Raw genomic sequence first — 25,285 nt, forward strand, 5'->3', positions numbered from 1 at the left:
TTTCCATAATACACAACTAATCTGTGGAGGAAATTCACATTAACTCCATGAAGGTTGGCCATTACAACAAAGAGAAAAGTTTACTCATGTATCAGCAGACACGAGCTGCCGGTGACAGAGTGCAGTCTGAACAGGTGAAAAGTCTGTGTATAATCAAGAAACAGTAGAACCATGTTTATAGAAGAACCCTAGTTAAACTCAACTAGTCACAATAAGGACTCAGAAGTGGGAGGGGACCATTTGGGAAGGGCATTAGGAGTAAGAGAGACAGTGAGGATGAACAGTATACCTTGTATATACATTGTCACAAAGAAAGGTCCTTGCATCAAACAACCAAGAGAGGGAGAGAAAATATAAAAATGTGATTATTACATGAAAAAGCATTCAACCAGTCACAAATCCAATACAAACAGCCCAAAGGTGTCTCCGTGTGATGCATGTGACTTCCCATTTGGGATATATATGCTGGGCATCTTTTAGCACTGGATGGCCTGCTAAGGATGCTGACAGATGGCTCAGATGGCAGCAGGTCAGACTGACTCATTTTTGGTGAAGTGAAACCAACAAGAGGAAGTAAATAACCTTCAGAGAATCTAAATCTAGAGATGCACATAAACATGACTCATCTAAAGGCCAGTGCATGGCTGAAGGGGGGGGGGTGCATGTTTTCAGGATCAAAAACAACATGGTGACAAAGATGGATTAGATTAATTTAAATGGATGTGGGTTTAAAAAAATAATTAACGTTAGGGCCAAGAGATAGAAAAAGATACTCAGCCTGATTACCCGAGTACAATCTTATGTTGAGGAAGAAGAGAACAAACTTGCACAAGTTGCCCTCTCATCTCCACATGTCTCAGTGATGGTTATTTACCCCCTACACACACACACACACACTCACACACACACACTCACACACATTCACACACACACACACTCACACATACACACACACTCACACACACACACTCACACACATTCACACACACACACACTCACACATACACACACACTCACACACACACACTCACACACACACACTCTCACACACTCACACACACACACTCACACACATTCACACACACACACACTCACACTTACACACACACTCACACACACACACTCACACACACTCACACACACACACACACACTCACACATACACACACACTCACACACACACACACTCACACACACACACTCACATACACACACACACACACTCACACATACACACACACTCACACACACACACACACACACACACACACACACACACACACACACACCTTGTTCTCTGTGCTTTCTAGGTTCACATTTAGAAAAATAAACTGTGCCTTTTATTTCTGTGCTTCAGATCATAAATACATAACCAATGACATAACCCATAACAAGCCAAGATCCTTCTCAGACCTAGTGTCACTTATCCAGTTAAAGAATTGTTAACCGACTCAGTGAATCTTTAGCTTAGGTACATAGATAAGATGAGGACATGCACTGTAAACTCTCCAGGGAGCAAATAATAATATTCTAAAATAAGTAAGAAACAAAAATCAAACATAAATAAAATTCTGACAGGAAAGAACACATATGCAGAATGGTAAGTTGCCTTTTTCTTCTTTAAATTTCTGTTTGTGACACCAGAAAAATACTTAGAATAATGAGTTTAGTATGAAGCACACAAACACTCGGAATGCTCGAGATGCCTCCTCCCTGTCGCCTCTACCACTGAGACATACAAGCTCCTGGAGGAGTCAGGCCCCGTGGCTGTGCCTCAGAGGGGCTTCTCCTGCCCTCTTCTAGCTGTAGGTGGGCCCTCACTGCCTTCCTCCCGCAAGCTTGGCTGGTGTACCTGTGAAGATCTGAACCCTTCTCAGTGCAGCTCTTTTTCCCTCAGAGATAACCACGATGACTTGCAGCCATTTCACCTACTCCCTGTCTGTGGATGGGGTTGGACATTTTCCTCCTTCACATGCTGTACAAGAGCTGGTTATGCAACTTGATTTCTAAAAACCAGCATCAAGCAAAGGTATAAAATGGGATCTAGGGAGCATCTCTTAGTTAATTCCCTATCCCCTGCTCACTGATCTCTCTTTGAAATGTCTTGGGGGTGAGGTCTATCTTTATAACTGCCTGTATTTTCTGTAGGACTAGAATGATTCTTTCCACCGTACTTGGTAGAAACTGGAGGTCTTGGAAGCTGAACATGCAGTGGCGTTGAATATTTAGCAAGGCTCTCACGCTTTCACTTCCACAAGCAACAATCCAGACGGATGGCACCTGTGTTTCTGATGCATCCAGTCAAAGAGCCTTTTCTTATGAGCACCCACTTCCAGGTGCTTCTTCTCTGCGGCACGTACTGAGAGTTGATCATTATCTTTGAAGTTCATGGTGTCCCTTACCACTAAAATCTAGTTGTGAAATGTCCAACCAAATGTCCAGGACACTGGGTTCTTCTCATTTGCTCCAGTTCTAAAGCTTAATATGAACTCCATGGGCTGCTGAACACCCAAGGAGTAGATGCGCTTGGGCTCAGATGGGTTGACAAAGGGGCCACTGTAGAGAACAAGGGTGCATGATTTTTACATGATTGCAGTATTTTTATTAAATATATGCACCTATGCCCAACATTGAGATATTTAATACATCTGACTTTGTAAAAGAAATTGTCCATAGTTGGCTAAAACTCTGTATAAATACTAAGATCTTCCATATGAGACATTGGCATTTTATGCCTATATGTAAGTATGTATATTATATACAAGTATCTCACAGTTTAGGGGACTTACATCTAAATCTAATCACTGTATGTATTTAATATTATGTATATGAGTTTTATACATGTGTTCTTGTTTGTGTATGATATATATAAATATATATATATATGTTTGTGTGTATTCTTTTATACCTGCCTCTCTCCCTCCCTCTCCTCCCTATACCCCCCTCTTTCTGTGTGTATGTATGTATGTATGTATGTATGTATGTGTGTGTATGATAGCTCGTGGTTGATTTTGTGTGTATGTGTGTATGTATGTATGTGTGTGTGTGTGTGTGTATGATAGCTAGTGGTTGATTTTGTGTGTATGTGTGTATGTATGTGTGTGTATGTATGTGTGTATGTATGTAGTTATGTATGTATGTGTGTGTATGATAGCTAGTGGTTGATTTTGTGTGTATGTGTGTATGTGTGTGTGAGAGAGAGACAGAAATGGAGTGGGGGCAGTGGTTGATATCAGCGCCCTTCTACCTCTCCCTCCATCTTACATGTGACTCAGGGCCTCTCCCAGTAACTGCAGCTCACAATTCGATGCTTGTGCACTGGCCAGCAAACCCCAGGGAGCCCCTTCTTTCTTGCTCCTCTGCACCACTGACATTCCACATGGGTGTGGAGGTGCAAGCTCAGATCCTCCTGCTTCTGCAGCAAGCTCTTTAGAGAACAGGATATCTTCTTCAAGACCCCCAACATGATATTTTTAAGTGTTATAATTTCATTATTTAGTAACTCTCTTATTCACCAGGTAGACACAGAAAGTCTTTATACTTTCCTTCTAGAATGTTAAAATTCATTTGGGTTAAACTAAAATGCATTCTGCTTAGAACTATTGCCATTGTTTGCCTGAAAAGATCTAAGTAAAGAACTTTACAATAATGTATTTTAAATATAATTAAATGGTATCATTCATATACTCTCACATGACACGTACTCAGCAAATAGCCTCTTCCTCAGCTGTGTGAACCAATGCCTTATGTTTACAATGAATCAGCTTGATTTTTCTTGTGTTAGAGCTTTGGTTCTATGAATATCTTTTAAAGGTAATGTAAAAGAATATGGGTAACTACTTATAAATTTATAGCATTTAGCTACTGGACTTTAATATTGAAAAACACAAACCAAATGGAATAATTCAAACAGTCTTCAGGAAAGGTCAGTTTTTTTCATCTGTCAAAAGAACTAATTCCCTCTTACTTAGATTTGTTTGGCATCATCAAAATATTGCAAGTCTTAAAAGTCAAGCACAGACTGCCAAGTGCCAGCTATGTATGTCATTAAAAGTAATGACACCATTGTCAGAGTGAAAAAATATCATTTTCTTTTTTTTTTTTTTAGACGATTTTATTTTTCAAAACAAAGATAGATGTAAAGATTTTAAACATTTTTTGCTTAAAATTATACATTTTTGTCAGTACTGTTTTTTCAGACATTAAAATAAACTTTACATAAAACCATGTGAATATGTTTTTTAGTCGGTACTTGATTTTTTTCAAGGGCTTGACAGTATGCATTGAAAACGTACTAGTTGCAATAAGCATAAAGTACATGCAAAACAAAACGCAACATGGAAATAGTCAAAGTCTTCTTGTTTTGTGAATATATGTATAGTTTTTGTTTTCTTTATTTCTTGGACTTCATACAGTCTGTGAGTTGTTTCTGGGGGAGTGCAAGCCTCTGGGGTTAGCATCCCACTATCAGTGACTGCATATTATGTCTGTTCTTTTGTGACTGGGTTATCTCACTCAGGATGATCTTCTCTAGATGCAGCCATTTTCTTAAGAATTTGGTTAAGTCATTGTTTCTGGTGGCTGAGTAGTATTCCATTGTGTATATGTACCACAATTTTTGTATCCATTCATCTTCTGAAGGACATCTGGGTTCCTTCCAGCTTCTGGCTATTATAAATAGAGCCGCTATGAACATTGTGGTGCATATATCTTTGTTGTGTATTAAAGTGTCTCTGGGGTATATGCCCAGAAGTGGAATAGCTGGGTCTTCAGGTAGTACTATATCCAATTTTCTGAGGTATCGCCAGACCGATTTCCAGAGTGGTTGTTTTAGCTTGCAACCCCACCAACAGTGGAGAAGTGTTCCTATTTCTCCGCAGCCTCGCCAGCATCTGCTGTCATCTGAGTTTTGGATCTTGGCCAATCTGACTGGAGTGAGGTGGAATCTTAGGGTTGTTTTGATTTGCATTTCCCTGATGGCTAAGGATGTCGAGCACTTCCTCAGATGTTTTTCGGCCATTCGGAGTTCCTCAACTGAAAAAGATTTGTTTAGTTCTGTACCCCATTTTTTAATAGGGTTATTTGATTCTCTGGTGTCGAGCTTTTTGAGTTCCTTGTACACCTTAGATATTAGGCCTCTATCTGATGTGGTGTTGGTAAAGATCTTTTCCCATTCTGTTGGTTGCCGTTTTGTTTTCTTGACGATGTCCTTAGCCTTACAGAAACTTTGCAATCTCATTAAGTCCCATTTGTTAATCTTTGACCTTAGAGCTTGAGCCATTGGTGTTTTGTTTAGGAAATTTTCTCCTGTGCCTATGTGTTCTAAGGTTTTCCCTACTTTCTCATCTAATAATTCCAGTGTATCAGGTTTAATGTGGAGATCTTTAATCCACTTACACTTGAGCTTTGTACAAGGAGATAAGAACGGGTCTATTTTCATTCTTTTGCATGTTGAGTGCCAGTTGGACCAGCACCATTTGTTGAATAGGCTGTCCTTTTTCCATTGAATGTTTACTGCTCCTTTGTCAAAAATCAGGTGACCATATACATGAGGGCTCATTTCTGAATCTTCTATTCTATTCCATTGATCCACTTGCCTATTTCTGTACCAGTACCATGCAGTTTTCAGTACAATTGCCTTGTAATATAGCTTGAGGTCAGGGATAGTGATTCCTGCTGATGTTTTTTTGTTGTTGAGGATGGTTTTCGCTATTCTAGGTCTTTTGTTATTCCAGATGAAATTGCACATTGATCTTTCCAATTCCATGAAGAACTGGGTTGGAATTTTGATGGGGATTGCATTGAATCTGTAGATTGCTTTTGGTAGGATGGCCATTTTTAAGATGTTGATCTTTCCAATCCATGAGCATGGGAGATCTTTCCATTTTCTGAGATCCTCCTCAATTTCTTTCTTCAGAGGTTTGAAGTTCTTGTCATACAGGTCCTTCACTTCCTTAGTTAGAGTCACACCAAGGTATTTCATAGCTTTTGTAACTATTGTGAAGGGTACCTTTTCCCCAATTTCTTTCTCCACATGTTTGTTTTTTGAGTATAGGAATGCTACTGATTTGTTTGAGTTAATTTTGTATCCGGCCACTTTGCTGAACTTGTTTATCAGCTGTAGGAGTTCTCTGGTGGAATTTTTGGGGTCACTCAAGTACACTATCATGTCATCGGCAAAGAGTGATGTTTTTATCTCTTCCTTTCCGATTTGTATCCCCTTGATCTCCTTTTGCTGTCTAATTGCTCCAGCCAGGACTTCCAATACTATGTTGAATAGGTAGGGAGAGAGTGGGCAGCCTTGTTGAGTCCCTGATTTTAGTGGGATTGCTTCAAGTTTCTCGCCATTAAGTTTGATGTTGGCTGTTGGTTTGCTGTATATTGCTTTTATTATGTTTAAATATGGGTCTTGGATTCCTGTTCTTTCCAGGACTTTTAACATGAAGGGGTGTTGGATTTTGTCGAATGCTTTCTCAGCGTCTAGTGAGATGACCATGTGATTTTGGTCTTTAAGTTTGTTTATATGGTGGATTACATTGATGGATTTCCTTATGTTAAACCATCCCTGCATCCCAGGGATGAAGCCTACTTGGTCATGATGAATGATGGTTTTGATGTGTTCTTGGATTCGGTTTGCAAGGATTTTGTTGAGTATTTTTGCATCAATGTTCATAAGTGAGATTGGTCTGAAGTTCTCTTTCCTTGTAGGGTCTTTGTGTGGCTTAGGTACGAGGGTTATTGTAGCCTCAAAAAATGAGTTGGGTAATATTCCATCTGATTCTATCTTTTGGAATAGCTTGGTGAATATTGGTGTTATATCCCCAATAAATGTCTGATAAAATTCTGCACTGAACCTGTCTGGACCTGGGCTTTTTTTGGTTGGGAGGCTTTTGATGACTTCTTCTATTTCTTTAGGTGTTATAGGGTTATTTAGATGGTTTACTTGGTCCTGGTTCAACTTTGGTACCTTGTATCTGTCTAGGAATTCGTCCATTTCCTCCAGATTTTCCAATTTTGTGGAGTATAAGTTTTTGTAGTAGGATCTGATGATTTCTTGAATTTCCTTAGTTTCAGTTGTTATGTCACCACTTTCCTTTCTGATTTTGTTAATTTGGATACTCTCTCTTTGCCCGTTAGTTAGTCTGGCTAGGGGTTTATCAATCTTGTTGATTTTCTCAAAGAACCAACTCTTTGTTTTGTTGATTTTTTCAATGGTTTTTTTTTGTTTCTATTTGGTCTATTTCTGCCCTAATTTTGATTATTTCTTGCCGTCTACTCTTTTTGGGTAAATCTGCTTCCTTTTGTTCTAGGGCTTTTAGCTGTGCTGTCAGGTTGCTGATGTGAGCTCTCTCCAGTTTCTTCTTGGAAGCACTTAGAGCAATGAGTTTTCCTCTCAATACTGCTTTCATTGCATCCCATAGGTTTGGGTATGTTGTGTTTTCGTTTTCGTTGAATTCTAGAAAATCCTTAATTTCTTTCTTTATTTCTTCTTTGACCCTGCTATCCTTTAGCAGAGTGTTGTTTAGTTTCCATGTGTATGTGGGCATTTTGTTGTCTTTGTTGTTGTTAAATACCAGCCGTAGACCATGGTGATCTGAGAGGATGCATGGGAGTATTTCAATCTTCTTATATCGATGAAGGCTCTTTCTGTGTCCAATTATGTGGTCAATTTTTGAGAAGGTGCCATGGGGTGGTGAGAAGAAGGTGTATTCTTTTACTTTAGGATAGTATGTTCTGTATATATCTATTAATTCTAGTTGGTTCAAAGTCTCTGCTAGTTTTGCAGTGTCCTTGTTCAGTTTTTGTTTCCCTGATCTGTCCATTGGTGAGAGTGGGGTGTTAAAGTCTCCCACTATTATTGTGTGGGGTGAAATGTATTTTTTGAGCTTTAGTAGAGTTTCTTTTATGAATGTGGGTGATTTTTTATTTGGAGCATATATGTTAAGGATTGAGAGTTCCTCCTGACAGATTTCCCCGGTAATGAGTAAAAAGTGTCCTTCTTTATCTTTTTTGATAACTTTTGGTTGGAAATTTACTTTATTCGATATTAGAATAGCCACTCCAGCTTTCTTCTTGGAGCTGTTTGCTTGGAAGTTTTTTTCCCACCCTTTTACTGTGAGATAGTGTCTGTCTCTGTCTCTGAGATGAGTTTCCTGTGTGCAGCAAAAGGCTGGATTTTGTTTATGTATCCAGTCTGATAGTCTGTGTCTATTGGGGAGTTGAGCCCATTTATGTTAATAGATATCAAGGAATAATTGTTTCTGTATCCTGCCATTTTTGCTTTTTTGGGTTGAGTTGTGTCCGTGTTTTTTTTTCTTTTTTTGGTTTTCTTGTTTAGGAGTTTTCTTGTTTTTACTAGGCTGTATTTTCCCTCCTTGTATTGGGTTTTCCACCTGTAATTCGTTGTAGTGCTGGGTTTGCGGTCATATATTGTGTGAATTTTGATTTGTCTTGAAATATCTTTGTCTCTCCATTGATGGTGATTGATAGTTTTGCTGGGTATAGCAGCTTGGGCTGGCACTTGTGCTCTCTTAAGGAGTGCATGATGTCTGTCCAGGCTCTTCTAGCTTTCACAGTCTCTGCTGAGAAGTCGGGTGTGAGTCTGATTGGTCTGCCTTTATAAGTTACCTGACCTTTTTCCCTTACTGCTTTTAGTATTCTTTCTTTACTTTGGGCACTTGATGTTTTTACTATTATGTGTCGGGAGGTATTTCTTTTCTGGTCCAACCTATTTGGAGTTCTGAAGGCTTCTTTTATGCTCGTGGTCATCTCATTCTTGAGGGTAGGGAAGTTTTCTTCTATGATTTTGTTGAAGATATTTACTGTGCCTCTTAGTTGATACTCTTCTCCCTCTTCTATTCCTATTATCCTTAGGTTCGGTCTTCTCATTGTGTCTTGTATTTCCTGGACATTTTGGGTTAGGAGCTTTTTGTTTTTTGCATCTTCTCTGGCTGTTTTGTCTATGTTTGCAATGTTGTCTTCTGCCCCCGAGATTCTCTCCTCGATCTCTTGTAATCTGTTGGAAATGCTTGCTTCTGTGACTCCTGATTTCTTTTTTTGGTGTTCTGACTCTAGGGTTATCTCTTTTAGTGCTTTTTTTATTGTGTCAATTTCTGTTTTAATTTCCCTCTTCCATTCCTTTATTTCCTTGGTTCTGTTTTCGTCTCGTTCTTTGAGTTCTTTGAGTGTTTTTCTTGTTTCTTCTTTAAAAGCTTCTGAATCTTTTTGATTTTCCTCCCTTTCTTGTTTAAGTAACTCTATCAGCGTCTTGAGGCATGTTTTCAGTTCTGTGTCTTCTTTCTCTGGAGTGTTTGGAATTCCTATGTTTGCTACTATCGGAGAGCTGGGTTCTGGTGTTGCTAGATTGTCTTGGTTTCCTTGGGATATACTCTTTCTCTTTCCTCTTGCCATTTTGTTGTCAGTGATATGTTCTTGCCTTTCCCTTGTATCTGGTCTGTGTCCCTGGTACACTTTCCGTGTGCACTCCTCAGAGATCTCTCTACTCCCCAGCAGCCCAGGTTCCGGGTGGCAGCTGGGCCAGGCTCTGCTCTGCGTACTGAAGTCACCTCCGGGTGGTAACAGATGTTCCTAAGATTTGTTCCTGGTCACAGTAGCTCAGCCTGTATGAGCCGCCTTTCCGGCTGGTGGTTGGGCCAGGCTCTGCTCTGCGACCTGAAGTCGTCTCCGGGTGGGCACAGAAGTTCCTAAGATCTGTTCACGGTTACTGGATCGGGGAGGACAGGGCAGGTCAGGGCAGGGGGTCCCCTTTCCGTGTGCACTCCGCAGAGATCCCTCTGCTCCCCCGCAGCCTAAGTCTCCCACTCACCAGTTGCTCAGCCTGTACGAGCCGCCTTTCTGGCTGGAGCCGCCTTTCCGGCTGGTGGTTGGGCCAGGCTCTGCTCTGCGACCTGAAGTCCTCTCCGGGTGGGAACAGAAGTTCCTAAGATCTGTTCCAGGTCTCAGTAGCTCAGCCTGTACGAGCCGCCTTTCTGGCTGGAGCCCAAAAATATCATTTTCTAGGTTCTGTAATCATTGGAAGAGTGATGACATCATTTTTAAAGTGATGACATCATTGACAGATTGATGATGTCATTTTCAAAGTGATAGCATCATTGGCAGTGATGACATAACTTCCAGAATGAGGATGTTTGAGAACACTTCTGAAGTTGGACCCCAGCATCACACATGTGCTTCACACAGGCCAGTTAGAACAGAAACACGGATGCCAGGTTCCTTTCTGACCCCTCAGCGTGCACTGGTTCACCTATTCCAATTGTGACCATAGAGTATCCATGCACTTTCTGCCTCTCTATCTCAGCGAAGACTCTGAGGCATCACTGTCCTACCAAGTCTAATGCATCAGGAAGCTGCCAGTGTGTTTTCCCATTGCCCTGATAAAGCCACCATGTGCAAGAGTATGGTACTCAGGTGTGCAGTGATGTGATCTGCTTCAGGGAGCTCTTCCTATTGCCAGCACAGACTTTATTAAACCACCTGCTCCCCAGAACCCTGATTCCATTCCCCAGCCCCATTGTCTTCAGTATAAAAAATAGAAGCAACATGCTATGACATTTAATCAACTCTCCTTTTCCTCCCCACACTGTCCCATAAAGGGCAGAAGTCAGCAGGCAGGTACAATGGGTCTGCTTTAACCATGTTTGAAGCAGAGTCTATTCACAAGTACAAATATAGTTGGTATTGAAACTTCATTATTAAATATTATACTCATATTGAAATATTTACTATCAATATAAATCTAACCAATGGGCCAAAAGCTTATCAGAGGCCTGAGTTTCTACAGAACTCTCCAGGAGACAAGATCATAGAACTGAAGAATGGCTATCAGCAAACCTCTCCATTAGCATGTCATGAAGTTGCAATACTCAAATTCTTATAAATGCTAAGTCTCACCACAGTGTTTTTGCCTTTTCAGTTCCACCGAAAATATACGACATCTCAAATGACATGACCATCAATGAAGGAACCAATGTCACCCTTACTTGTTTGGCCACTGGAAAACCAGAACCTGCCATTTCCTGGAGGCATATCTCCCCATCAGGTGAGTGTTTTCCTCCAGCATTACTGGGTGAGAAAGTGAGTGAACCCCTTCAATTTCCTCCTCATTCACGAGATTATGCCTAACGACAGCATGGCTCAAGAAAACTGAAGAAACGAACAGTCCAAGCCATCAGTCAGAAGGTTTCTTGATTCCTATGCAAGATTATTTTCATTTTAATATTTTGGGCAACAACAAATCAATAGAAAAGGCTCAGGTGGAATTATTAATAAAGGGAATAAACTGTTCATTTAATTGTGTGAGGGACTTACTCAACCACATTCACATGCTGGTAGCCGACATGCACCGCTGAGGTAGTCAGGAGAGAATGAAATTATACAAATTGTATATTTCTAGGTGTGATTTAAAGCTGCTGTGCAGAATCAAAGACTTGGGCCTTAGAATTAAATTTTCCTGACAAGGGATTTGGTCACATAACTGGAGACATATCTCTAGGTACTCCTGGATTCTACTATGTTGTACACGTCTTCCAGAAGATTTGAGGTCAACTTTAACAAATTAGTGACAATTGCCATGCAAACAGGCCAGTGTCTGCATTCCAAATGCCAAACCTTATATGCAGTTTATGATTATGGACTAACAGGAGGAACTCTGGGCACACGGACCCCTGGCCTGACCTTACATTTCCTTCAAGGCCCTGTGTCAAGGAAGTGAGTAAGTCAGTGATTGAGCGAAACTCAAAGTCCACCTTTGGAATTAGTATGTACACTGGTGCACACACCTGCAGTGACACTTGTGCACTGGGCTTAGCGTGAACTGTGGTTCATACACCTACACAGGCACCTGTGATCTGGGCTCAGGGTGTACACTGGTGCATACACCTGCACAGACACAATGCATACAGCCCCACTCCAAATGAATACATTAAAATAAAGAAAGAAAAGTTCTCATTCTGTAGCCTTAAGCATTTCTACAATGTAAAAGTATCATTTTATTGTCTAGGGCCCTGCCACATTTTTATGTTAATAAATTTTTATTTAAGTCATTTTCTTTTCCTTTGGAGAGAAACACTTCAACAAAGCTATACTGAGCAATGAGACTGTTGTTAATAAAGTCAGAAAGGAACATTTTGTGTAGGTGTAAAGGGCACACTCAGAGCATCTTCCTCATCTGCTGATGCTTTATTTGATATCACTCATCCTTACGTCTCTTCCAGCTGCCTCATTTCTGAAGAGGGTCTAATGAGACTCACCCACACTGTTTGCTAAGCATTGCTGTTAAAGAGAGAGAAATCAATATACCAGCATTACACACTTATGCAGTCTGCATTATGCTCATGTAACAATTCTAAAGGTTAGTGTACCATTGACTGCCAACACCTCACTCTCCAGAGCTTTGACAAAAAAAAATTCAGAAAACTGATATGTGAATGTCAAACTCATGGCAGGCTTTCTACAGGCCAGAAGTGGGGCTGACTGAGGCCAGGCATCAGGTGGACAGGTTTCAAAACTGAAACACTTATTCTTGGAATCATCCAATCCTTGAGTGACTTTCTGCTGTCTTCAAGTGTTTTTGACTTTCCAAAATTGGGTACCTATGATCTCTATTTACGTTTTGAGAATGGGCAGAGTCATGTGTATTTATCAGGTATGTGATGGCTTGAAGCATACACACTCTCAAGCAGTGAGCTAACTAACAAACCAGGGCCAGCACTTTCCTCGGTGGAACCCCAGCGTCTGTTCTCTCTGCATTTCCTAAGAGCACGATGTAACAACGCTAGTACGTTGTGCACTGTGCTATGGATGTCTTGTCTTTACTCCTCCCATCTCGGGGTAACCAGCATTCTTTTTCTAGATAAGCATCCTAGGGATGATGGAACTTGAACGAGATAATAGACTTGAATGTGCCTTGAGAATTATAAGGTGATATTCAATGTACGAATGATTCTTCATCATCTCCCTGGGGATTAAATCTGATGGCACTATAACTTTTGCTAGAATGGAGCACATAATTTCTATCTACATATAATTTTAGATTAATATTTTGGGCTTAACACTCCCATTTCACTGTGCTTGCTTGCCTGCACATTTGCCTTTTTTATGTGCTTAGATATATTTTAGTTTAATTAAATAACGAGAATGCCGGTTACTGAAGTTATTAGAATAAAGAAAACAGATAGCATCACAACTGAAGGAAGACAGATTGGGTTTATAAATTAAACCTCTGCACAGATTCATTTTTCCGATTCTGCTGTAACAAGAAAATGAGTAAAATTAGCATAAACATTAATAATTATCTATGAATAGCTGGACTCTGAGGATATTTTCATAAATTTCAAATTATAATGTGCTAAGGGTCTACATTCAAACGCTGCCTCATAAACCATGCCTGATAATTCTATTAACTTATATATTTACACTTGAGAGTAAAATTGTGAATTTCACTTACCAGTGAAACATCAATGTCGTGCATTATCTGATGTTCTGCTTTGCTATGTAATGGACCACTATATATCTGAAAATAGTTGTCAGCACCTCAATAGGTTTAGTGCTCTCAGTAGAAGTTGTGCCTGGGTTCTGTTAACATATGATGTGCTTACCAGTTTCTTGTGCCTCATCTGCAATCACTTGAGGAGGTCCTTGCAAATCATAGGATAGTAACTTATCCTAGATCTTCCTTAATCCACAGACATGTAAAGCCCTGACATGTTCATATCTCAAATATCACTGGAGGGAGAGGAGGTTTTTCCTTTGTACTACCCCCATCTTAACTGAGTGTGTGCTTCTCTGGGATTGCAGAACGATTAATTCCTTAACTCTTTGAAACCATGGTTTATTTCTCTGAAACCTGCGTAGCCTGTGTGCTTTCTTTTACCAAGATGAGCACAATGGCCAAAAGCAATTGGAGAGGGTTTGTTTGGATCATAATCCCATCTGAGTGAAGTCAAGTCATGAACTCAGGTCAGGAATTTGGAGGGAGGAACTGGAGCAGAAAACATGTAAGAACACTGCTTACTGGATTGTTCCTCATCTTAGTCTATTTTTTAAATATACCCCAGGAATACCTGCTCAGCTGTAAGCCACTCACAGAGGCTGGGTCTTTCCATATCAATCATCATTATTGACAATGCCCCATACATATGCATACAGCCCTATCTGAGGTGGCAATTGTCCTCAATGTGCATTTTCTTTTAATACATGAATTAGCTCCTGTCAAGTTGATAAAAAGCTAACTTACAACCTCTGAGGGGGTCACATTCTGTTGTATCCATCATAGGAAGTGCACATCATACATCCAGGTGCACTTATTGTACCCAGCATCATAGCTCAGCAGTATGGTTGCCCTGGACCTGTCCCATGAGAATGTATACTTATCTCATGCTTAGAGAAAGATCCACTTTCATGCATAATTTCCCTGAGCTTGTATCATTTCTGCAGCATAGCATACTCAACTCTCCCATACTGAACTCTCACAATGTCAAGGTGTGTGTGTTTTTCATAAGATAACTTGAGAATATTTCTTGATTTTCTTTATATCTAGATATTTCACTGTGTGTTGATAATTTACAAAATCTCAAGGGTCTTCAAGCCATATGTGGTGTTGCATGCCTACATTTCTAGCAATTGGGAGACTGAACCAGGAGGATGTTCATAAAATCAAAGCTAGCCTGGTCTACATAATGAGTTTCAATGCTATTCAACCCAGGAAATTTAACACTGAATCTTGCATCTGTCACTGAACTTAGGCTGTATTTTGCCCCTGGTATAGCACTATGCTCTGGGGCAAATGTTTTCCTCATACACAGGAGTCAGAGCTACACACTGTTTTTAGCTCCAGGTCAAGGTTAGGCCCTCTCCTTTGAAGGCAGATTCTTCAGGCTTTGTTAGAGCTCTGACAGTTTCAACAATGTTCCCTTGTTCAAAAAATTAGAATGTTTGTACTTCCGAGTTATATCCTGTTTCCCAGGCTCTAGGAAAGCTTCAGCCATCAGAAACTAACAAGATTCTTTTTCAAGCTCTCTTTCAGAAGCACATGACATCCACCTCTTCCTCATTGGTGGCTTTCATTTCCTAACCAGAGTGCTAGTTGATTTCTGCACTCTATGGATTCTAACTTTCTTCCCTCACCCTATACTTCCAATAAGCAGCAGGGAGAGAATTCATAGCAGTACAGGCCGTTGTCTTCTTTTGTCAGTCTTCCTGGATGACATCACTGTAAATTCTTTATCACACATACTCTCCTCTCCTGATAGAGCTGATTGTAGCTCCAGCAATAGCAACCCTCATACCTGTTAGTCCCTATAGTATGCTGCAAGCATGAAACTGATGTTATCCAATTTTTTATTTATCTATCAAACTACTTTTGTTGGTGGATTAGTGACTTTTTGAAAAATGTTCACGTTTGTGCAGAATTCACTGCTGTTTAATCATTCAGATGTTCAAATTGTTTTTAACGTAGCCAGCAAGGGGTGTATCTGTCAGTGTATATGACCTTATAAGATATAGTCCCCTAATACTGAGCATGTCTGTGTGGCATGGCATCACAAAGTGCTGGGCTGTTACTGCATTTGTCCTGGCTAAACTTGGGATTCAACCTCTTACCTCCAACTGACAGGATGCACGTGGGGTGCCATTGATCTGCTATGATAAAATAATGAGAGGACAAACTATTCAGGTGACTTTCTCTGAAGCACTAGTAGAACACAAGAACATAAATTACTGTAGGACAATGAATGAACAGAACCCTGGGTAGGTAGGGCACAAGTGGAATTGGAAGTCAAGAAGATTGAGGGAGGAAGAGGTGGAAGAAAGCAACACAAACCAACATTTACTTTTTTTTCACTAAAAAGAAAACAAATAAACAAACTGAAGAGAAAAAAGGTAGGAAAACAAGAAAGGAAGAAGAAAGAAAGGAAGACGGGGAGAGAGCAAAAAAAGAGAGAAAAGAGGAGAGAAAGGGAAAAGAGAGATGGGGCAGGATTAGAAAAGAGAAAAGGAAGAAAGGAGAGAAAAGCATTTTATTCATTTTATAGAACAGCCCTAAAGAGGATCTAAGGGCATGTGTGTGTGTGTGTGTGTGTGTGTGTGTGTGTGTGTGTGTTCTATTAAGCATTTGTAGAATTACCAGGAAAAAAAAAAACTATTTTGTGATGTCAAAGAAAATATGAGAAAACAGTTTTTAACCCTGTAGACACTTTGATGTTGACTTGTGTAGAATGTGACAGCTTCCAGTCTCTGGCTAAGTCCTTAACTCCTGGAGAATTTTCAAGGGTTTTTCAAAACACTTAATACAAGCTTTGAGGTTTCTGTACATTTTCTAGTAATTCGGGCATCTTGCCTTGCATATGGAGCATAGAGCTAAAGACTATGCACTGTGATCTCACTAACACTGGGCCTGAGAACCAGTATTTCCTCTGAACATCACTAGTGAGTTTCTTCCGGCTTCATATACAAACTGTTGATGATGCTTGCACCCGATATCCAATGCTTGCACCTGTTTTCCAGTATCCAGTGAAACAGTTCAGAGCAGCAGAAAGAAGTCATGACCAAAGAAAGCATTCTGTGGAGTTGATGGCTAATGTACTACTGAGTTGAGTTTATAGTTTGGGCCACTCAGAACTTCCCTTCAGCTTCCTACAGTTGAGAAGCCAATGGGTGACTCTTGGATATAATTCATATAGGTTCACCCAAATGAGATTACAAACTCAAAAATGACTTTGAGTTTGGGGACATGTGTCAGTGAGTGATATGCTTGCTGTACAAACATGAAAATGTAGGTTGGGATCCCCTAAACTCACAGAAAGCCATACATACATACATACATACATACATACATACATACATACATACATACATACATATATACATACATTCATACATACATTCATACATACAATCCATTCAGCTGTAATCTTGGTTCTGGGAAGGAGTATGCTAGCAGTATGCTCAGCCGCCTGTCCAGCTAAATCATGACCTCCAGGTTTGGTTTTAACCATATATTACAGAATATTTGCATTTTTATCATTTATTTCACATAAAAACATATCTACAAAAATTGTGTCTATTTTATCTTATTTTATTTTTTAGTCTGTACATGGTAATTTAAGTAAATCTTTTGCAGTCAGCCTACAGTTGACCTGGTTAGGGTTTCTATTGCTGTGAAGTACCATGACCAAAGCAACTTGGGGAGGAAAGGTTTTATTTGATGTATACTTCCACATCATTGTTCATCACTGATAGAAGTCAAGAAGGGAACTCAAACATGGTAGGAAGCTCATAGCAGGTGATGCACAGATATAGAGGGCTGGTACTTGCTGACTTGCTCTCCATGTTTTCTTTTAGAATCCAGGACAACCAGCCCAGGGGTGGTCCATCCCACAATGAGATGGCCCTGTTTACTCACTGATTAAGAAAACATCATACAGCTGGCATTTTCTCAATAAGGTCTCTCCTTTCAAACAACTGTAGCTTGTGTCAAGTTGACAAACATGTAGCCATAGCAACAGTTAAACCAGTGTATTCATTATCTTTGAGACCACTCTGCCAGTTATTGAACTTTGATTGGTGAATTTGGAACATTCCCATTTAGTAAGATTATTGCTTTGTTACAGCTTACATCTGTTTGACTTTGGTGTATTTCTTAGCTCTTTTTTCCCTCTGTTTTATTTTGTCTTCCTTTCTTAGATTTGTACCTATGGCTATGTTTCTTGTATTTTCTTTTTTTTTTTTTTTTTTTGGTTCTAAATTGATTTGTAAATCTAAAACTCATGCACTGTGGCTGGCCAGTCAGGAGTAAAATGCACATTACTTAAAACATGCTTCTTTCAGATGTTTCCTGTATGTCCATGAAAACCGCCTCTGTCATGAAAACCGCTAAACCCTCACTTCTTTACTCCGTATAAAATGTTGGAAGCTCAAGAGAAGAGAAGCATTTTGGACTTACTTAACATTTTAGTGATAACATTTTTCATCTTTCCCGATATTTAAGGTTCTTTCTTGATAGGTCCATATGGAAGACTGCTTACATCTATTCCTTTCTGATGGGTCAGTTGGGGACAAATTTATTTAGTCTTACTTGTCGGAGGATATTTTGATGTTGCTCTTCATTCCACTGTGGAGCTTCAGTTAGGAAAGAAACAAAGTCCAATCATTATTTTCTGTTCAGAGAGACATAGAAGAAGAACCTCAGGGAAATGTCTGGGATTCCTTTGTAGTGATATACAGGACTTTTAAAAATTGAACAGCTATGTCATCGTTAGTGTTTACTGCCGAGGTTGCTATTGGCTTGGGAACAGTCTAAGTTAAATTATAAAGAAAAAAAATCAGATGAAACTATGGTGGGTTGTGTAAGCTGAGAGGCTGAAGGACACTTGAGAGCAGTTTCTGGATGAAGCATTATTGAAGTCCAGTGCATATGAGATGGTGGATCTCTTATCCTGTCCCCTGCTCCCTTCCTCTTGTTAAGATGAAGCTTGTTCCCTACCTGATGGCTGTGACTTCTTTGTGTCTACTGAGGTGGCATGGAACACTGAGGAAACCTGAGCACTTTACTGTCTGAACCTTTCAGAAATTACTGTTGGCTGAAAGATAGATGGCTTGGCACTTAGCGACCTATGCTGTCCTTGAGACGGTTCTGAGTTTTGTTCTCAACACTAAGGCAGGAGGATCACAACTACCAGGTGATCCAGCACTTCTGGCCTCTGTGGATACTACAGCCAATACCCTCACAAAGCAATACACATCCACTCATTGTAAAAAAAGTAAATTCAATCTTTAAAAAAGAAATGGTTTGTTGACTCCCACTCCAAAAGACACCTGCCCAGTATCTTTTCAAGTTTATCCCACATCAGCTTCCAAATGTATACAATATAAAACCCAAACACAGAAAGTGTTAATAACTAACTATCAGAAAAAAAAAAAAAAAGGATGACTGTTAAAAAAAAGAAAAGAAAGTTATTCCTTAAAAAAAAAAAAAAAAAGGAGACACTGTGGGAACCTATTGTTTAAATAATTGTGGGATTATCACAAGTCACCACAGACACAAACCAGAATTGTTAGTTCCCATTAGTGGTTTTGGGGTTCTGCACATGCACCATGCATACTGCACTTTATGGAGCCTGTGCTCCTGGAAGGCTGCAGCCTGTCGTCCAAACACCATTTCACGTTTGCAATCCTGACACTGCACTTTGCTCTTTGATGTTGAAAAGGAAAAAAAATCAGTAAAACCAACAATTTATGCTGACGATAATTCACCAACACTAGATCTTCAGATTGCAGGCTGCAGCTCCAGCTCCATTGTGGAGTAGCCCTGGATGTGCGGCTTCTGTGGATTTCCATAATGGCTTTGCATAATGGATAATTATATAAAGAATGAATCTGCATAATGATGCCAAGTTAAACTTTTACCATAAGATTGCACACCAATAATTCATAGATGCAGTTAGAATTACCTCTTTGTTCTGAGACTTTCTTTATAATCTTAACTTGCTCTCTCTGCAAAGCCTCTGCCACTTCCCTCTGGTTATTGGGGGTTGTTTGTATTCAGAACTGTTAATGCCTGCTATCTGAATAGAGAAAGCAAGAAAATTTTAGTATTTTAACACATATATAAGACCAAACAATGGGCCTGATGATACAATGAATTGATATAAAAATAATCCCCCATTCTCAGAAAAAAACTGCTTATCCACATGAAACAAGAAAACAAACCCATCGAGCATCTTACAAAAGACTCGTTTCTGTTCTTTCATTTTCCTTTCTTTTTATTCTTCTCTTCTCTTCTTGTGAAATTTGATTTTGTGCACATCTGAAAGAGGCAGGGCAATAAAAAGAAAGAGACATCAGAGGTAATGTCTCCCCTCTATGTCCTGGATTGGAAAACAAGATTATGGCAAATTTACAGTAAAGAATTAAGCATTTTCTAGTCTTCTCACCAATAGTCCAATATTGTAATACATGCCCTTAGTAACTGTATGTGTAGACCTTAGGCAGGTATGTCTAAATCAGAATTGACTTGTTAAATTTTGCTATTTTTGCCAACCTGATACAGCCTAGACTCATTTTGTAAGGGAGTCTCAATAAATGAATGTCTATATTGGGTTTGCCCATGGGTGGTTTTGTTACTTGGCATAGGAATACCAAGCCTACTGTGGGCAGCACCATTACCTAGAAAGGTGTCCTGAAAGGTATAAAAGACTAAAGCTGAGCGCAGGTGAGCAACCAGGCAGCTATGCATGCATTTATTTCACTCTGCTATTGACTGAGGATGGAATATGACCAGCTGTCTGAAGTCTCTGCCTTGACTTACCCACCATGATGGATTTCAACCTGTAATTTCAAGGTGTAACTAATCATCTCTTTCTCTAAGTTGCTGCTTTTTGGCATATTTTACCACTGCAACATAAATAAATAGGGACAACTAAGAATTTCTGATAGTAATCCTTATTGGTAACACTTCTATTATATTTTGTTTTCTCTTAAAGCTACTTGAGGAGCAATACCGACCATGATATATTGTGTTCTTCCATGATAGAGTAGATCAATGTAAAGTGGCAGTTTCACTTAGAAGCTGGTGAAGTATTATCTAGAATTTTGTCTTTCTGAGTAGAAATTAGAGGGCAGAATGTTTACTGTGCACAGCCCAGAGTGACTTGTGAAATAAAAGTTAAAATCAACCATTCAGAGTCCAATGACCTGTGAACAAAGAGAAGGAAAGAACAGAAATGCCAGGCTGGAAGAGGGAGACAGAGGTTTGTTTCTTTGGGTTTTGGTTTTGTTTTCATTTTTATTGACAGTATTTTCCCATCTATATTCTGTATTGTAGAATAGTGGAGGAAAGTGTATACGTTGATGACAAAAGAAATCCCTGAGCATCCTAGACACAGCTAGCATAAAGAATGGTACAGGTATCACAGGCAGAGTCAGTGCAGGGCATAGCACAAATCTGTGCCATCACCATCAGTAGATTATCTAACACTAGTCGACTATACAACACAATTTCAGCTAAAACATTGAGGGATGTTACAGAGAGCATTTTCTGCCATAAAACAGCTTTCCCCACCTTCTTTGCAATTGTTGCAAAGTGATTTTTTTTCTCAAAAGGATCAATTTTAGTGAAACATCTCCAAACAAAATAAAACGTTTTTTGAGGTGGGGAAAGGCTAATTTTATCAGAACAGACAAGGAAGTTAACACATAACAAGGACTGCACACAATGTTTGTATGCAAATCCGGCTTGAGATACTATGACCTAAAATTCTAGATTTCCCATATCTGGTGTGTATGTGTGTAGATGTGTGTGTGTGAGGATGAAGAATAGGATCGATGGAGATGGTGTGAGGTATTGTGTGTGGGTAAGTGGATGAGTTGAATGGGGATGGTAGAGGGCAGCCATGTATGTGTAACTGTCTGTAATTCATCACAAGCCTCAGGAGTTTGCAGAGAAAACTCCTTCATAAAGTTACCAATCAGTAACAAGTCATATTAATGTCTTGGAACCAATGCAAAGACCATGGGTTCATTAAAACTCTTTTCTACAGTTTCTACCCTTGCTCTCAGTGAAGTCTTTAAACATTTCTTTCTATAGTAGGCTTGCATGCCATCTGGTGTCGGGGCTTATCTCTTGTCTGGATTGAAGCTCTGAAGATGGATCCTTCCCAGACAGCACCATAACATTGTTATCTAGACAATGAATTAGTCAATGAATCTACAGAACTCTCAAATGAGAAGTTGTCTCGGAGGATCAGCCTGAGAAGAAAATTTAATTAAATCCCAGGGCAAAAAAAGTAGCCAGTACTGGTAAAGGAAAGACCATCCAGCAATAGCCTCTGTGAAGAGGTATGGGATTCTTTCCTGTTTTTCCTTCTTGCATAATAAGGAATAATTATGTATTTTAATCATACAGCTGAAAATTAAAGTGTTATTTCAGACTTCTACTTGTAACTCAGTGCAGGTCTGATACATATTTGGAGCACTGTTTCAATTTAGAGCTGTACAAACAATTCTACCTATTTAACACATAAACCTAAATCCTGTGGTTGCCCAGTAGATTACTGTATTAAAATGTGATAGGCTTAACAGTCTGACAATTTTTACAGCAAATTCCTGGATAGCAAAATATTCAGACATAAAGAAAGAGAAACTGTGGATGACTAATGTGCTCTGCCAGTCACCACCTTCCAGACAATTCCTGATGCTCCTGAGCTGTCAGGAGTGATCAGTAACTCCTGTTGCTTGTGAATATTGTTCTCAGATGCCTCTCACATATTAAAAAGTAGAGAGAGTTGATTTCATCCTAATACAAATATAAATGCAAAGATCTCCATTTGCAGGTTTTGTGACAATGACAGCTCAAGTTTAAAGAATCAAATCATCATACAGGGTTTATGTTATAGACGCTTAAGCAACATCTACTTTCTTAAAACGTCTTTTACTGGACACATGCCTCACACAACAGAGAAGAGGAGCACAATGCTAAGACTAAAAACCAGCCAGTGTTTTCAAAGAATTTACAATGTTTAAGATGCAGATAATATAGAAGACATACCTACACATTAACTAAAGACCCTGCGTGGGGCAACTCTGAGGGATTATATTTTAACTGAGCTTCAAGATATAAGGTAGGTAGTTGCTATGTGAAACATGCTATATATGGTATTGTGGTGACAGTCACATTTGTAATTATTTGAGGCAGGAAAAATATTTGAGTGTTCTAGGTTCATTGCTTTATGAGTCTTTTTAAGGAGGTGTGAACAGACAATAGAAAAGTGTCCACCCAAGTCTTGCTTAGTGAGCCAGTAAGTTTATTAGGGTCTCAGGGTCCCTAGAGCTGGAGTTCCAAAGTTTGTAAAGGCACATGAACTGGGGGAACTAAACTTGATCCACTGAAAGGATCATTGTTTTCAATAAAGTGGGGACTTTGCTCCCAACTCATCTCCCTGTGGTATCACTGGTTCTCATCTGTCAGTGTGCTGCCTAGATGACTCTCCACCCGCCTGTGATGGGAGGTTCAGTCTTCCAAAGACAAGACTTATTACTTTTGTATATACACTCCTTGGTGTAGTCATTACTTCCCTCAACACTTCAAAATGCTAACTAGAAGAGAGTAATAAAGCTGTCTGCCACAGTTAGAAACCAGGGGAAGTATCTCCAGCCATCCTCGCACTGATGGGGATAGGTATGTGCAGTTACAAGCAGACTTGCTCGCTCTAAGACAAATTCTCAACCAAATACAATTGGCTCTTATACATGAAAAAAGATAAGTTTCACTGTTTGGACTTTAAAGTCATGTTGATAGTCTGGAAGATTTCCTCCATGATCTATGACAGATCTATGTACATATGACAACTGAAACTTTCAAGATGACATGGAACTCTAGCAGGGGTAGTTTGGTAACAGAATCCTATCTCAACCCTCACTGGGCTTCAGTTTATAAATTGTGCTCTCTGGGATTCCTTCCTACAGATGGAGGTAATCAGATGTGAGGGGGTTGAATAGAGTGTGATTTCTACAAACCCACAAAATTGAAGGACACATGTTGAGCTTGTTAAGACCCTGACATAATCATCCTTAATCATGGTGTCTAGACTAAACATTAAGCAGGATTACGATGCAATTCAGATTGTCCTTCAAAGTCAGCTTTCTTGAAGATGGGTTTTCACACTCATTATTGAAGCATTTTTATTTTATTTATATCTCCAAGCATTCACACATCTGAAATGTACCACAGAAAAGGTGATACTGAAGTTATAGCTGTGGCAAATTCTAGGAAAAAAGGGGAAATTAGGTTCCTAGATGGAGGCAGGTGTCAGCATCCCAGAGCAGAGGCTAGTCTAGAGAGAGGCCAGAAAGTTCTGGAACTATGCTGGAAGAGTCTGTAACTATAGTTACGTGGGTCTGTGACTGTGGTAAAGAAGACCCTTGTGCTTCCTTACCAAGCATTCAGACCTGAGCAAATCCTTCCAGAGACATAACCACAGATGTTACTTCCACTTTAAGGGATCTACTTCATTTCTGCTTGGGTTTAAGATCCCTAGTTTTCACATTGCTTCCTTCAAAGTCAGTGACTAAGAAATAACACCAGAAAGCACATTTGTTAACTTTTATAATCCATTTCCTGATCTCCCCGACTTCCACCAGGAAACCTAGAATCAAGAGTAGTCTACTTTACCAGACTTTTGGTTTAGTACTTCCCTGGTCAACTTATATTCATTTCTTGAACTTTAAATATACCTGTAAAATAGATATTATTTGTTTCTAGGCTAAAGAACCTGAAGCTTTTAGCATGTAATTTTCCTAAGGGCAGCAGCTGTCCCTGTAAGTCAGAATGCATACTCGACTCTGGTGTGTCCCGGGCTCAAGCTGTTAGCCACCATTAAGGAACTTATCGGATGTGAGTCACTGTCTATACAAAACTGCAGACAAGTAGTGTTTGGTTTTAATACCTTTATCCAAACCTAAACATATCTGCTCATGGACTTTATAGTATGACTTTACTTGTACATCAGAGTGGCAGTGAAGGCTGCATATGCCCTGTCGGGACAGCTCTCTTGTCGAATCCTGGTATTTGGATAACTGTCTTGTTGAATCCTGGTGCTTGGGCACCTCAGAGGGTGCATCAGTGAGTTTGATGGCATATGATTTTATAGATCTGAATTTTTTTATAAAGAGAGATGAATCCTTCATATTACCAAACAAAGAACTTTATTTAAAAAAAGTCTCGGTTTGCTTATGAGATTTCAGATAAATGAGCATGCATTTGAAGCCAAATGGGTGGGGACATGAACATTGAGGGACTGCCTTCATCTTGTTGATCTGTCTAGCCAGTAAAATACAAATCGTCTATCTTTCTGTACATCAAGGACAGTGTTGTCTGAAAAGCAAATTCCTTTATATACCTGCCTTATCAATAGTTTCACTGGCTGAAGCCTCCAGGTCCCTGGTCTCTATATGCTTCTGGCGCTGCAGTCGGCTGTGTACAACACAGGGAACCAGGAATCTCTGCACATCTGAAGACACAGTCCTATATTTGTAAAAATTCATTTCCTGGCCTACCTTGCACATAACAAAAAAGACCAAACCTTGCTCTCAGGGTGTTTCCTTCTGGGTTTTATGAAGTACTTGAACTCTCATTGCATCTGACAAGGCCAATATTTGGAGGGCTAGAATTGCTACAATATTTTATAATTCCATCAAAGATCTGCTCTCCCATGGATTATACAACAAATCCATTAAATAAATCGATATTATTTTATCTTGCCAAGTTCATCTT

At 39.6% G+C, this 25,285-nt stretch overlaps 1 protein-coding gene across 1 annotated transcript in view; it reads left to right on the forward strand.

The window, feature by feature from the left end:
* NEGR1 (neuronal growth regulator 1) overlaps positions 1-25,285 on the forward strand; it is a gene marked incomplete at both ends in the record, with an annotated part of 710,996 nt that overhangs the window by 405,150 nt on the left and 280,561 nt on the right. The window contains one exon of the mRNA XM_080916349.1: positions 10,934-11,059. Coding sequence (XP_080772475.1) covers positions 10,934-11,059 — 126 coding nt within the window. The remainder of the gene's footprint in view (positions 1-10,933; positions 11,060-25,285) is intronic.

This window comes from Micromys minutus (genome assembly GCF_963924665.1).
Source record: "Micromys minutus genome assembly, chromosome: 4".
NCBI classification, from domain to species: domain Eukaryota; kingdom Metazoa; phylum Chordata; class Mammalia; order Rodentia; family Muridae; genus Micromys; species Micromys minutus.